Source organism: Monomorium pharaonis, chromosome 5, assembly GCF_013373865.1.
Source record: "Monomorium pharaonis isolate MP-MQ-018 chromosome 5, ASM1337386v2, whole genome shotgun sequence".
NCBI lineage: Eukaryota > Metazoa > Arthropoda > Insecta > Hymenoptera > Formicidae > Monomorium > Monomorium pharaonis.
Genome location: NC_050471.1, coordinates 18,488,113 through 18,504,875, shown reverse-complemented (window position 1 = coordinate 18,504,875; position 16,763 = coordinate 18,488,113). Strand labels below are relative to the sequence as shown.

The 16,763-nt window shown below is 35.4% G+C and overlaps 1 protein-coding gene across 1 annotated transcript in view; it reads right to left on the bottom strand.

The window, feature by feature from the left end:
* LOC105832659 (intraflagellar transport protein 140 homolog) overlaps nt 1-16,763 on the bottom strand; it is a 164,527-nt gene that overhangs the window by 117,256 nt on the left and 30,508 nt on the right. The window contains exon 3 of the mRNA XM_036286695.1: nt 6,509-6,827. Coding sequence (XP_036142588.1) covers nt 6,509-6,827 — 319 coding nt within the window. The remainder of the gene's footprint in view (nt 1-6,508; nt 6,828-16,763) is intronic.

Here is a 16,763-nt window from a genome sequence, read left to right as displayed (position 1 = left end):
ATTAAGCTCAGGATTTGTCGACAAAGTCTGCTGGCATGGCATGCCAGCAGATTGATTGCAGAAACCGAGCAGGATTTGCTGACATAACCCTGACGACAGATTGGCAGCAGAAATCAAACAGAGCCTGCTAACATGCTATGTCAGCAAATTGGTAGCAGAAACCGAGCAGGGTCTGCTGACATAACCTGACAGTAGATTAACAGCAGAAATCAAGCAGATCTAAAAGATTTCTTAAATCGGATATCTTTAAAATGCAACTAAAGATAAAAAAATAAAATAATTTTATTTTTCTAAATTATTTTTATTAACAGTACATACTAAATTTAGGACAAATTTTTATTAATTAATTAAATTTAAATTATAGTTTTATTTTATTCTTACTTGCCGCTGGTAGGTTTTGAACCCGGGACCTTAGGATGACGAACCTTGTACTCTATCTGCTACGCCAATTTGGCTCATCGGTATGAGTACTTGTTATTGTCTACATATACCAATATGTTATAAACTGACACAATTATATTATTTTTTATAAAAGCAATTAAATTTTGCAAAACATATTAAAAATAAATAGCATTAATTTATTTACTTATTAATTTCATTGTTAAATTTATCTTTTTCCATAATAATTTTATGGAAATTGCGATCTATTTAGCATTAATACTTTGAAGCGTTCAAATGGTTAATTAGATGGTTAACTATATAGATCATATATTCTAAGAAAAATTGAATAGTACATCTATTATCCTGTTTTTGTTCAGTACATGATGAATTTAGATTTTGTGCATTTTTTTGTGCGCAGTAATTGTAAACAAACCGTAATTTTTGAAAACATTATCTTTATAATTTTTTTAAATATCAAATGGATTTCTCATTCAGGATGTTATAATGTTGTCTGATTTCTGCTACGACGCGCATGGACGGCTCAAAAATCGGACAGCATTGTGTGATATCTTTTATGAGACATTAAGCTGATGTCATAAGGATAACATTTTTAAGAAACTTAAATGAAACTCTTCAATAAGATATCTCAAAGACCTCTCTTAGATATCTCTGATAAATGTTACCATTTTGACATCATTTCCAAGATATCTAAATGTTTTCTTTAAAAAGTTCTCTTAAAGTTTTCGGACAAGCGTATTGTCTGGGCTTTTTTAATTTATCTGAAATTTTTTTATCTGTATTATTTTCTATTGGTTGCCGGTATTATACATAACTTTAAACTTATGTATAATACAAGTAACTAATAGGAAATAATATAGATAAAAGAACTTCAGATAAATTAAAAAAATATAGCTGCCTAATACTTTTGGCCAAGCCTGTATACATACATATATTTTTATATAATTAGGGATCGTAAGGAAATAAAATTATTATAATTGTCAATACATTTTTAATAAGAGTTTAGGCATCATTTCTGTTATTTCAAATTTACCGTTATCGCGCGGTAGCCCAATACAATAAAGTACTTAATCTTTCAATACAATGTATATCGGCGAGAGAACAATTAAACTCTTATTAAAAATGTATTGACAATTAATAATAATTTTATTTCCTTACGATCCCTAATATATTAGAAATATATGTATGTATATAGGATTGGCCAAAAATATTAGACAATGATATAATTTAATTTCTCAATAATTTCTACTGCCACAACTTTTTTTCTTACGTTTTTTTCTATAGAAACATATTAATGCAAGTTTTAAATTGGCATTTAAATGGCAATTAAGATTATAAAGTAACGGACATAGTGTTCGATTTTTGCTGCCGATCTGCCTACAGGTTATGTCAACAGGCTCTGCTCGATTTCTGCTGCCAATCTGCTGTCAGTTATATCAGCAGGTTTTGCTCGATTTCTGCTGCCAATCTGTTGTCAAATTATGTTAGCAAGCTCTGCTTGATTTCTGACAGCAATTTGCCAACATCGTTGGATATTACAGACTCTGTATAAAATTTGTTGCCATTCTGTCGTCAAAAATTGATAGCATGCTCTGCTCAAAATCTGTTCCTGCAGGCTTGGCTATCTGGGTAAAAACAGATTAAATAATTTACCCAACCCTCTCCTTAGCATCTAATATTTCCTATAGGAGGACCTCAATTGACCTATCTATTTTCTCCCTTTATATCGCAGGTATATCATCTATTCTAGATGCAATTAATTTCATTAAATTTCTTTGTAGTTAAATCTCACTCCCAAAAAAATGAAAATACTACCAGTTCTGTATCATAAAAGTATAATGTGGCGGTCTTCCGTCACATCGGACTCCTCCGCAGGTGCAGCGAAGGAAGATAATTTTTGCTTACCTTAGTCGCGTTGCGAGTGGTCTTTATGTAGCGAGTAGACTGCATTTTACTCCCGAGAAAGTAAGCCGCCTATCGACGGTGCCGCACTTTTTATTGCCAATTTGACATTTCGACAGATCTGCTGCATTTCTGGTATCAATCTGTCGCGTACTTTGACACACAAATGTTGTTGCATTTCTACAGGCAATTTGCTGACATTGTTTTCACTTTGGTGTTTGTCGTCAATCTGTTATCAATACTTTCAATAAATCTGCTCGCAGTTCACTATTATTTTGTCATGTATTCTGATGACAGACGTTGCTAAATATTTGCTGAATATCTGCTAATAGTGTTTGCAATGACAAGATATGTTCTCATTTGTTGCCTTTTTGGCAACAGAATCTGTTGCCAACATTTGTCACAGCAGAAATGATTATAGGGATGGATGATCTGGAAATCCATTGCTTACATTGTTTAGACTTTAACATCACTTATTTTTCTTTTTTCTAATTACTTTTTTCTAATTAATTTATTTATACATTGCTGACTTCACAGAAATAGTGATTAATGTAGATTATCTCTAACATATTTTATTAACTTTAACTCAAAAGAATTTTTAATTGACATTCTACAAGCTGACATTAAGCATAGTTGTATTCTAATTTATTTATAATTTCAATACTGTAGTTCCTAATTCCGATATTGATATATTGTTTATACTTATAGACCATGATTTTGTTGGCACGGATACATGGACTCACATGTGTCTCATGAAACCTTTTTTTACTGCTCAAATGCGTGAACAGACTCTTGTAAGTTGATTTGGTTTAAAGTAGCGTTTCATATTTTACTATCGTTTTGAAATAGTTGTAGATTTTAATATCCATTGCGTTATATTGTATGTTTTAGTTACTTGATAAGGATCTAAAGTAGAGGTCGAAACGTTGTAAATTTAACAACAAAATTTTGCCAGTTGGGTTGACAACAAGATTAAATTTATTTATAATTTTAAAAAACTTTTGCATGTGTCAAGTAGAATGATTCTGATGAATTTTTTTGTAGCGAAAGAGCTATCAATTTTTACTAAAAACAGTTCTTAAAAAATGTTTTTAAGTAAAAATTAATAGCTTTTTTGCTACCAAAAGATTATGAGAATTATTCTAATAATTGACACATGCTAAAATAATTTGTTTAAATTGTTTAAACAAATTATTTACTAACAATTTGTTTTAATACTCTTTGTCAACAATCTTTTTATATACTTATGTATAACACACTCTCCGTAGTTAATTTTATTCATCGCTGCTAAGTCAACTATGAGAATTGAATTAAATAATTATTTTAAATAATTGAATAAATATGAATACACAAATAAATAATTAACTTAATTTGCTGCGTGAATCTGTCATTGTATTGCTAGTGACAGGTCTGCTCTGGTGTTGCACCCAATTTGATGTCAGGATTTGATAACAATTTTTGCTTGCAATTTGGGCGCACTCGAGGACACAGTAGGCCATGGTTTTGGCAACCTGATTCCGCAAGAAATTTTTAGCAGTCTGCTGACAATTTGGCAGCAAATGGTTAGCTGGGTAACACCATGTCTGCCAAAATCGGCGATAATGGCAAACCCATAAGTGTTCCAAAAGTTTGTTCATAATACTGGTCATCAAAACTAAAGCTAGTAGTGTCAAGAATAGGTTCAATGGCATGTAGAAACTGTGGTAAATTAAGTTTTGTATGTGTAGCAATATCACGCCATCGGTTTTTTATCGCTTGAATTATCAATTCTTTTGGGGTGTTAAAGAATAGTGAATCCAAGGATATCATAATTTCATTCGATTTAATACGAGTGTTGTTTATAGCATTTACAAATAAATGTAGGCTCCAAACAGGCGGCTCCTTCCTGTATCGTCGGGTTAGTTGCTAGCGTGGTGTCTGGTCGGCCTAGCATGTCGTCGTCGGCTAGATCGATTTGAATCTCCGGAACTTCGGCGGTTTGGAGGACACCGGGGTTAGCGGCATGAAATTGTCGTAGTTTCTTCCTTTCGGAGGACGTCTAGCGGTGCGGCGGTATCTATTCCGTGCTGCTGGGCGAGCTGTAAGGCCTGTTCTTTGAAGAGATTGTGAATCCACGCACTCATTCGGTATGCGCGCAAGCTGGGTTCCTACTAGGCTGGTCCCTGTTCGGGCGCCATGTAACGGTTCGCCTTTCCCGAACGCCTCGGACAGGCTCGCCGGGTGCCAGAATTCGGGAGAAGGGGGGAAAACGAGCTTGCGTACACCGATATCAAATTAACAAACCTTTATTAAAGGTTTTTTTACATATATAAACCTTAGCCTATCTTATACGCTACTTAGCCTACAGGGGTATATACAATATGTACAAATTAGCCTAGCTACGTCTGTCGGACGGGAGCGCGCTAGTGCGCAGCACCTTAGAACGCGGTCGCGACGCGTGGTCGCCAGCGAAAACCGAGCGGCAGGGCGGCCAGGTGGCCTGCTCCGTCGGCGAAAACAAGGATAGTCGAATGCCGACGAGGACCGGGCGTCGGAGCGGTCCTGCTCAGTCAACAGGACTTGACTGGTGTCCGGTCTTGATCGCGCCCGGCTTATATACCCGCCAGCGATCCCCACGCGGTCTTAGCTGCGTGGTGGGAATGGTTTTTCGTGGGGGAATCCTAGACTTTCGGGAAAGGCGTCCGTAGACGCCGAGTCCCGTGTAGTAGGGCAGATGGTCGGCCCCGGGACTAATGACAAATCGTCACAAACTCTTAGTTAAAAATTTCACTCTCTTTCACTTTGAAAATAAGAATGATTCATTTTGGAATACAATGTACGATATATGCACATTCATATACAATACATAATTATCTAAATTAACACAATTAAACGGAAAGTTTATATTATATTACTTTTACATTATAACCCAGATTATAGCACAGGACGTCCTCACGATCATCCTGAATATGTCCCGGGATGTCCTGGGATCTTGTCAGGATATAATAGTTGTATTATTGTAAATATTTTATATAAATATTTTATGTATAAATTAAACTTCTAAAGTAAGTTTAGAATGTTAGATTCTGTAATAGTATTCATTATGAATTAAAATCCTACTCAGGTCTTAAGGATATCCTTGGGATGTCTTGAAAATATATGTATTCCAGCTAAGAACACTATTCTTAAAATATTGTATAAAGCATTTCATTAACTACAAAATGTCTGAAGATAAACTTAAATATGATAACTGTATAAATACCAGACATTTTAGATAGCACAAAATGTTCTGAGAATATGATAGCCTGAAAGTCCTTAGGACATCTTAACTCTTTAACGTCAGACTAGCACTGTTTCATATCGTTCACTTCAATCATTCAGCACTCAGTAAAAATGACAAAAATATCCATAAAAAATGCATACTCGGATATTTTTGAGTATGCTCTTTCCGATTCTGATCTTCGAAATTCGAAAAAATTCCAAATGAATTCTAGATGATTTTTTAGATTTAAAAAAAAAGAACCTATTTTTTTACACGTTTTTTGATTTTAATTCGAAGTTTTGATCATGATACACCTTTGATATTTGGTCGAAACCTTTTTAAACCGTGCAATTTTTGTTTGAACTTAAAAATTATGTATTTAATTAAATGAATTTCAGTATGGCGGATGCAATATGGCGGTCAAAACGTCGGAAAATACAAAAATTTTGCTTTTTTCTCATATTTATCGTTAATAATTGATCTCAAATATGCATAAAACCATTCTGATTGATGTAATATAATCACAAAATAATACTAACAACAAACAAATATGGCAGAATCCAAAATGGCGCCTCAAAATATTGAATATATCGTAAAAATTAAGGATTTTCTCGATTTTTTTGCACTTTCTTCGAAATTCTTAAAAAAATCTTAAAAATTCTGACAAAAGTGGTCATTGTTTGCTATTTCTGAGGATGTCCTGAGGACTAAAAAGTGGCGCTCGTTTGCTATTCCTTCTGAGGATGTTTCGAGATAAAATCAGGACGTTCTCAGAATATCCACGAAGTCCGTCTTGGACGTCCTGAGGACATCCGTGTGCTGTCTGGGAAAATGCTTTTATTCATCCTGAAGTAATCAACAACATCGATCATTGTAAAATTTGAATTTCATATACAGAACAGTTTTTGTATAAAAATAATAATGTAGATATGCATTGTAGAAGTGATAAAACTTAATAGCATAAACCTTTGTTAATTCGGTGAGTTCTCCGCTGATCGGATCTATTTGAAAGTGCCCAATATTTAATCCCTCTGTCATAACAATAATAGAATCCCTGGTCTGATGATACAGTAGACAGTTCAATGCTGCGCCATTAGTATTAAAAACTTCCTTGCATTGTCCTTGAGCGTCAACAAAGTATATGGTGCCGTTTATGGTGCCGATGTAAAATGAATAATTGTCCCGCTGTGCGGTAATTGCTGTTGGCGCGGCAGTTCTAGGACGCCAGGAATTAAATAGGTCCAAGGCTCTTTCATCACCAGCTACTGCTGCCTTTGCCAAACCACTGTAAACAAATAAATAAACTCCAATCAGATATCCAATCAAGATAAATATTATTAAATGTTTATGTTTACAAGTTTTACTTGAAATAGTTTCTTTGAAATTTGATACTTTCCATCGTAGTTTGCAATAATTGTAAAAAATAACTTTATTATCAAAATAGCTATTTCATACAAATTAACATGCCTTTAACTTATTAGCTTAAGTATGCTCAGGATTGAAAATGTTACTTTGCAAAAGTTATAGTTTTTTTCTTTTTTCTAAAAGGTAAACAATTAGTTACGACTACAAATATTACTCTCAAAATTGACACATTATAGTTATAGTTATTCTAAAGCTCATATGTCTTTGCTTTTTCTCATATATATATATATATATATATATATATATATATATATATATATATATATATATATATAGTTTTGGATAAGTTTTGGATAAAATTTTTGTAAAAGAAAAATCGTCTTAGAATTAACTCAGGAATATGTCATTGCAAGGACACTTAGGTTGTTCTGAATCTGTTCTGTATATATATATATATATATATATATATATATATATATATATATATATATACAGGGTGATTCAGAACAACCTAAGTGTCCTTGCAATGACATATTCCTGAGTTAATTCTAAGACGATTTTTCTTTTACAAAAATTTTATCCAAAACTTACTTTTGAATTATTAAATAAAATAGTTACCAAATCAGGGGAGGCATACAGAACGTAGGCAGGGGCGGCGCGACTCACCATCCAACACTTGTGATTAAAAATTCGATGTCTTCATACTGCTTGACGAATAAATAATTTTCCCGGGAATGAACACTTTACATATAATACTTCACATGTAACAAACCCATAAATATCAATAAGTCATACGTTTTTTCTTTCTTGTCACACAATACGCATCGAATTCTTACGAACACTCAAGCACTTGATCGAGTAATTTATAAATCTGTCGGTTAATTTATTACTCTTAATGACTACCGAGTAATCATTCTACGGCTTATTTTTATTAAAAAACAATTCAGATTACAGTAATTAGTCAGAAAATTGTCTTTGACAAAATGTATCACGTTTCAATGCTTTTGCAGATTTACACACACTCACACACAAACAAATCTACATTCCACTGCCGATTAATTAATACTCTGCATTATCATGCTATCAGATTTATACCATAATTTATCGATTGTAATTACTGACAGATTTACATACTTAATGCTCTTAAAAAAACATAATTTTGACTCGTTTTGTTGACATCAAATCTCCGCGTCGAGTTACGTGCGTTGTGTTAACGCGTTTTCTTCGAATAATTTTCAATCGCTGAATAATTAACCGGTAGTAATTAATAGCAACGAAGAGATAGATTTGTTTGTTTGCCAGTGTGTGTAAATCTGCAAAAACATTGATACTCACACAGCAATGTAATATCTCAGCAATATTGCAATAATATTAAAATATTGCAGTAATACTACGTAGTAATATATCAGTAGTATTACAAAAGTATTGCTGAAATATTAAATGTCTGCGAAAATTCATCGCTGAAATATTACTGAAACATTATATTACTGCAATCTGTCTACAATATTTCAGTAATATTTTTGCAACAAAAAATATGTATTTCGGATACATGTCCTATCCAGCACTTGTATCCACATTACAAAAATATTCCACCGTAATAGTACACTACACATAGCGCAACCACAGTTACGTGATCAAGTGCGTAAGAAAATGCGATGAGTATTATTGTGTGACAATTAAGAAAGAAAAAACTTATAACTTATCGATACGACTGGGTTTTGTTACATGTAAGAAAATCAGAGACGTCCCCTCCCCCCCATACTAGGGCATGCGCAGGAGCATGACATGGTGGCGAGACGAAAATCAGGAAAAAGAAAGCGGGGGACGCTAGAGTTAAGAACACCTAGCAACACGCACTTTCTTACCTAGCAACCGAGACGAAAGAACACACGGCGATAGACACGCAGAGGAAAAGACACCTCACGGGTTACACGACCAATACTCGATTGTGGACGATATAATAATAAAACATAATTTGTTTAATAATTTCGCAGTTCTGACGAAGTTTACGCACCCCTTTTTTACGTTTCCTTACATACATGTGAAGTGTTACATGTAAAAAATTGTTCATTCCCAATAAAATTATTTATCCGTAAGCAGTATGCAGACATCGAATTTGCAATCATTTGTGTTGAATGGTGAGTCGCTCCGCCCATGTCTACCTTCTGTATGCCTCCCGTGATTTGGCAATTATTTTATTTAATAATCAAAAAGTAACCTTTGGAAATAAAATTTTCGTAAAAAAAATCAGAATTAACTGAGGAATATGTTATTGCAAGAACATCTGGGTCGTTCTGAATCACTCTGTATATCTAACATTAATAAATTATTTTACTTATTATACTGACCACTCGATTATATAATACACTCGATTATTTTGTATATGCTCTGTAGAATGTTATCAAAAAGTGTCAACATCAGAATGAAATCTTTTTCCAAAAGTGTTATGGAAAAACGACGCAATTCTGAAATAAGTTCCAATTTTCGGTATCAACTTGTCAATTATATGATCCAAAAGGCGATATTTTCGTTTTAGCACACTGTGAACAAATTCAATTACTCAGCGAATTTTCGTGGGTAACAATTTCTCTTCATCTTCAAGTATCCATCTTTACCCGAGAGGCAAAGGAACTCATTTAAAAATTGCTCATTTTGTCAAAAGTGAGAAGACACGCATTTAAAAAGCATCCCTATAAAGAAAAGCGCATGAGACATATGCAAACGCATAAATATACAATATAAATATAAATAAAATTTAAATTTTCATTAACTTTTTGTGGTCGTAGAATAATTTAAGATTTTAATATAAAAACCAGGTTAGTACATTCGATGTACGCGGCTGGAGAGAGGGCGTTATGAAAGCGCAATACTGCGCCGCACCGGTTTTCATCATTTTTAGTCATAAAGTATCTCCACAAAAAATTTGAGAAAAAAAATATGTTGAAATAGACATTTTAAAGTGGTTCTTTCGTGACTCCCTAGTCGTAATGACGTAATGCATTAGAAATTTGTATAAAACATCCGAAATAAAATAAAAGAATCACGAATAAAAATTCAGTAAATAAATTTAAATAATATTTCCATTTTCCAGCGATCTTCTATATTTATATATTATAAATTATAATTATAAATATAAATTATATAATATAAATTATAAATTATAATTATAAATATAAATTCTATAATAAAAATTATATATTATAATAAAAATATTCAATAGTTTGTAGTATGAGTAGCATTGCTGCCCATCTGTTGCACTAGTGCAGCAGTGTAACGAAAAAGAACAAGCCAATTGAATAGAACTGCGTTCGGAAACATCACCTGAGTGCTCTCAGGTATCATACTATCATTGTTCGTTGAATGTGAGACAAGGATAGAATGATAGCAACTCAGGTGACCAAGAGCACTCGGGTGACGTTTCTGAACGCAGCCAGAATTCGACATCTTTTCAACCATTAATTTCTCATTGAATCAGTGCTTTACTCTTTGGATGCGTTCAGATATTCACTGCCAATACTGAAAATTTATAATATACGTGATGTTAACTATATTTTTAGTACTGGCAGTGAATATCAGAACGTATAAGCTTTTATGTACTAAATGTTTAGTTTATCTTACATACTTGGTTTGAAATATTAATTAGTTTATCTATATTTCACTTTCAGAATTTCGTCCTTAAAGTTCCAAAAATATCCCTAACATATCCTATAGAATCCTTAATATGTCCTGTGGAAATCCTTAGAATGATCCACAGGATCTCCCTGGATGTTCCAGGGGCTTATATACGGCTCTCATACACTGTTCCTCGGGATGTCCAAAGGAGATCCTAGGATTAAAATGGAATGTTCTCAGGATATCCTGCATCTACGTCCTGGAAATCCTTTGGATGTCCTACGGATGTCATTGTGCTGTTTGGGTAATTTTTTGCGAAATCAGACTGCCAAAACCATATAATCCTACTGTCCCCGAATGCAAGCAAAAATTGTCAAATCTTGATATCAAGTTGGGTGCCAAGGCAAATCTGTCACTAGCAATATAATAATAAATGAACGCAGCAAATTAAGAACAGATATTGCAACGTAAATTCACAGTAAAATAGCGCCAAATACGTAGCAGATCTTTACGCAGAAATGACGCGCAGATTGGTGCCAAATGTGCAACACATCTGTATTCATAAATGACGACAGATCTGTCGAACCTAAATTTTCTTTTTCATTATTTTACTTAGAAATCAATGTAAGCTATTTCTCTAAATTTCTTGGAGTAAAATGTCACTTCAAAAGAGTGAAAATACTGCCAGTCGAAATGGAAGAGTAATGCTTAAATATACTCTGTAAAAGTATTATGTGGCGGTCCTCCAACACTTCGAATACCTCCGCATGTGCAATAAAGAAAGCTAATTTTTGTTTGCCTTCGTCGCGCAGGTAACGCCGCGGGTGGTCTTTATACAGCGTGTTGGCTGCATTCTACTCCCGAGAAAATTAAGCCACCTATCGGCGATGTTGTTCTTTTTATTGCCAATTTGATATTTCGGCAGATCTGCTGCGTTTCTGGAGCTCGATTCTTGAATTCATTCGCAAGAGAAACGTATTCGCAAATTCTGTTCTTGCAGAAAAGTTGGAATCTTATTGGCTATCGTATGACTTTTAACCAATAAACTTGCACTTTTCTGTTAGAGTGGGTATTTGCGCATACGTTTCTCTTGCGAATAAATTCAAGAATTGAGCCCCTGGCATCAATCTGTCGCAAACTTTGACGCACAGATGCTGTTACATTTCCACAGGCAATTTGCTGACATTATTTGCATTTTGGTGTTTGTCGTCAAACTGTCATCAATACTTTCAACAAATCTGCTCGCACTTCACTATTATTTTGTCATGTATACTAATGACAGATGATGCTAAATATTTATTGAATATTTGCTAACAGTGTTTGCAATGACAAGATATGTTTCTCATTTGCTACCTTTTTGGCAATGAAATCTGTTGCCAACATTTGTCACAGCAGATATGGTTATTGGGGTATGTTTTTGGTTATATTGGGTATTCTCTATCAACCGGACTTCCCTCCTTCTGTTACAAAAAAAATAATTTTAAAACTACTGGTGACCAAAATGTAGCTCATAACCTTAACTTTCAAAAGCACTCTGGTGTTTTAAAAAATCCAATATGGCGGCTAAAAGCTGTGTACACACCAAAAAATTTCACTTATATGTAAATTTATCATTCGAATCATGATAAATTTCTACGGGAAAACTATTTTCAAGGATATTCGAAGGTGCCTTTTCGGAATTTAGCGTCAATTTTTGATTTCATATATCCCGATAGGTTAAAAATAAGGGTGGAAGGCGTAATTTCACGATTTTTTAAGTTTTCTGTTATCAATCAGTAAAACAAAAAGATTCTATTACACATTTCAAGTAATTTTCAGAGAATCTATATACGTTCTATATTTTTCTTTCTCAGAGTGAGAATTAAGGATAATGGGTAGGTTTTTTCAAAAATAATGTTGATAATACAGGTACAAAGCATGTGATATATCGTTCTCGACGTTTTTCTACATGCTTATACTGAATTTAAATAGAAAATGACCATGTTTTGTTACCCCCATTCAATTTTCCAAAATTCAAAATGGCAGATTCAAGATGGCAGACAACAAAGTAAAAGAGCCTTTCATCTTCATAAAACTCAAAATGTTAAGATTTTTGAGATCGCTAATTACAAATCTCATGTTATTTTTCGAAAAATTCAAGATAGTGGATCCAAGATGGGAGACAAAATAATAACAGAAAACTTGGAAAATAATGAAATCACGCCTTTCACTTTTATTTCTAACCTTTAGGAATCTACAAAATTAAACATTGATGCTAAATTCCAAAACAGCACCCTTGAAAATGCTTTTCCTGTGAAAATTCATCATAGAATTCGTGGAATCGAATGATAAATTCACGTATAAGTAAAATTTACAAAATTTACATTACAAAAGAAATTTTTTAAATTTCTGGTGGTGATCGTAATCTTAACTTTTGAAAGCACTTTGGCGTTTTAAAAAATCCAACATGATGACTCCAATACAGCGGCTGGGAACTGTGTACACATCAAAAAATTTCACTTATATGTGAAATTTATCATTTGAATCACGATAAATTTTTAAAGAAGACATTTTCAAGGATATTTGCGGGTGCTCTTTCGAAATATAGCGTCAATTTTTTATTTCATAAATTCCTAAGGATTAGAAATAGAAGTGAAAGACGTGATTTCACGATTTTTCTATTATCACTTTCTTGTTTATCATGTTGAATTTTTAAAAAAGTAATATCAGATTCGTAATCAGCGATCCTAGAAACTATAATCCTTTTCTAAAAAAGGCATGTTATTTATTTATCGAATGTATCGAAGTCATCTCGAAAGTCTCGAAGAATTGTTGCCTTTAATCCGCGATGCTGATTGGTTCTTTCGCTGATCATTGAGCCGCATGCTTCGTAGTGTTTGACAGTTGTGTTTTCAAGTCAAAATTGGTTATATCAAAAGTGTGTAAGTAATAAGGTAAATAATAAAGAGATATATTAAGTAATAATATAATAGGAAATAACAATATCTTTAAAATTTTATCTTTTAGAAAAAAAGAAGGAAAGCAAATAAATTGGTAAGAGAAAGAGAGTTTCGAATTTTGTAGAAAGAAGAAGCAGAAAAGGAAACAGAAGGAGAAACAGCGACTTTTATAGAAAGAAGGAGCGGAGAGAGAGATAGAGAGAGAGAGAGAGAGAGAGAGAGAGAGAGAGAGAGAGAGAGAGAGAGAGAGAGAGAGAGAGAGAGAGAGAGAGAAAGGGAGAGAGAGAGAGTGTGTAAGAAAGAAGAAAAAGAAGAGTGTTAGAGCATTAACAGTAAATATTATTGTATTGAGTATTTTATGTAGTTAGTAGCTCGCAATTACATATGTTATTGGCTATTTTTCTGTGTGTGTGTATATTTGTGCGCGCGCGTGTGTGTGTGTGTGTGTGTGTGTAAATTTATAAATAATTACATAATTCTATCTTAAAAAAAGCATGTAATGAAGCCTCTTTTCCGCGATATTGATTGGTTCTCTCGCTGCACTTACTTCGTGTTGCGAGAATAACTGTCATTGCGATTGTATTTTAAGCTGTCAAATTTGTATAGATGGTTATTGTTGTAATATATTTTTTAAAAGTAAAAAATAAAAAGTCAAATAGCGCGCGCGAAGCGCGCGTCTGTGATGTCTAGTATTTTAAATTTTATAAAGGTTAAAACCTCTTTCACTTTCTTATCTGTCATCTTGGATCCGCCATTTTAAATTTTGGGAACTTTAATGGGGGTAACAAGATATAATCATTTTCTATTCAAATTAAAGGTAAAAATATATGTATTATAATCTCTCCTTTTTTTTTGTAACTTTTATATTTTGTTTATTTTGGTCCCTAAATAAGATTTTGAGAAGGAAAATTGTCGCTCATATTCTGTTAATTTTTAATAAATTTAAAAAATTTTTCGATGTCGTGTCACCGCGCTCGCGAGCGACGGCCAACTTCGCCTCCGTCCCTGGTCGCGGCCCTGAGCCGCCCGGGTGTCGGGGCGACCATTCCTCGTAATATCTTCGATGCAATACGTAATTGGGCGCCAGGTACGTTAAGCGTACCACTCTGTCTACGCCAAATCACAAATTAGCGTTACGCTAATGAGACCGCGGAAAAAACGGGCGCTCGTTAGGCGACCGGGGCGTTAGCGGCTTCGATAGCCAGCTACTCAGCCCTAAAATGGCAGAGGGGGAGGTTCGGCGCAGGCGGATGGAATCGAGAAGGCGAGAGAACTATTAAGACAACGTAAATTTAACAATAAGATTAACAAATATATTTAACCAGGAACGATATAGAAGTGTACGGCTCTGTTGAGCGGCAATGGTGACTCGCGCGCGTTACAAGATGACGACCGCTTGAAATTAGATTTCGCGAAAACGGGATAATTAACAAACGGGTTATTTTACGTACGCGGGAATTCTCCGACTTGTCCACGCTTTATCCTGCGTCGTTGGTGGACGCCAAACTCCCGATAGAACAACGGTTTCGCCAAGGGCAATCGGGACAAACAGTGACTCCGAGCCCGTGCGGCACGCGACGGACTCGTGCTCTTCCACGCGTTATTTTATCCTGCAAGCAATGGGCACGATAATTATTCTCAGTTCGCCAACGGTGGTACAGGACAATTACATGAAATCTGACCAGAGCGCAATTACAAAAAGGTTCGCGATACATATGCAACAAAGTGAATTAGACTTTACGAAATTATAAAGGTGCGACGGTCTACACTAGAATTAACAACAGTAACTCACGATACAATCACGCCATGAAAATACAGGTGACTCGGCTGCGGATCGGGACGTATATGCAACGTGATTGTAATACAGAACGAACAGCACGGAGCGAATTCACGCGGGCGGGCGCGATCGGGCGAAGCAACGATACTCCAATAAATTCGTGACTCTAATCTAATGACTACAAGATCGTAATAAACTCTTTCGCAAGTCGCCCAATCGTGAAATTGGTGGCTTTACAATTTTACTACGACGCTCGTCTCACCAAGCCGGTCTCTCTTTCGTCTCGGCCTCGTCCGGATCGGGAGGTTTCCGGCTCCTGCGTCCTCTTACACGATATCTCAGCTCGGGATCTGGATCGCACACACAAGACAATACAACGTCCGCAGCTCGAGTGATTGATCCTGGATCCTGCGGGGGCTGCTCGGCGACGCGCTCCACCTTGCCTCCGATAAGCCGGACCCTTATTGGCCGCGGTTTTCCAAAATCGATTTTTGCGCAACGCGCAGCGTGCATGCCGTCGCTTGCTAATCGATCCAAGCGCGGTGGTCGATATTGCTGGGCCCCGTGCACGAGAATTTTTGGCCCTCTCCTCTGCGACAGATTCCTCTCTCCTTGCCGGGCGCATCCTCCGCCACCGGGACGTCATCTTCTCCTCGACGAGGGCATTTACTGATTACAAGCTGTCGCGATCTCCGCCAGAACTTATGCGGGATCGGATTTGAAGTCGCCCCGTCGGGACACCGGCCTCGCGCGCTTTCGCTGGATCCTGAAATCGTGATTCGGCGGTATCGGAATTCTTACGGGATGAAAATTGTAGGCAAGATCAGGGCGGTATTACCTGCGGACCCCCGCTAGGAAAGTGTCTTCTGCAAATCCCTCGTTGATCTTGCTTCGTGACTTCCGGGAAGGTCCTTCCGTCGAGACGAGACGCCAGAACTTACTAAATAAATCTCCAGGGCCACCGATCTCCGCCACGCTCGCGATGCAGCGCTCGTAAAAACCTTAACGATTAATAAACGGACAACACACGGGACGTCACACACAAAAACATGAGATAACACGCTTTTGCGTCCCTTCCCGAGCCGGAAGACGCAGGACTCGCGTGATGTTAACGCGTAAGGGCCGATAAGGCCCTTGTGACGGACAGCAGCCTGCGGCTGTTACGTCACAGTCGGTAAGTCGGAAAATGATAAAAAATGATAAATTATAATATTGTCCATTAATGCGCATGCGTATTGTTGCGGCAATCCTCAATTAAGTCTTTTATTTGGATCTTACTTCAAAAAACACCATACTGCATAATACAAATTAACCACCTTGTTAAAACTTATATATTAAAAGCTGTTTTGATATTCCAAAACATCTTAATACATTAAACTAAGAAATTACACAAATTCCTTGCATTGATCAGTAAAAGAGATAGTTTAATTAAGTTTTTAGTTCAATCTAATGTTTTAATTAATATTTTAAAATGTAAAATGTGTGGGATATCTATTTAAACAATGAAACATTAAAATTTAAATTACGA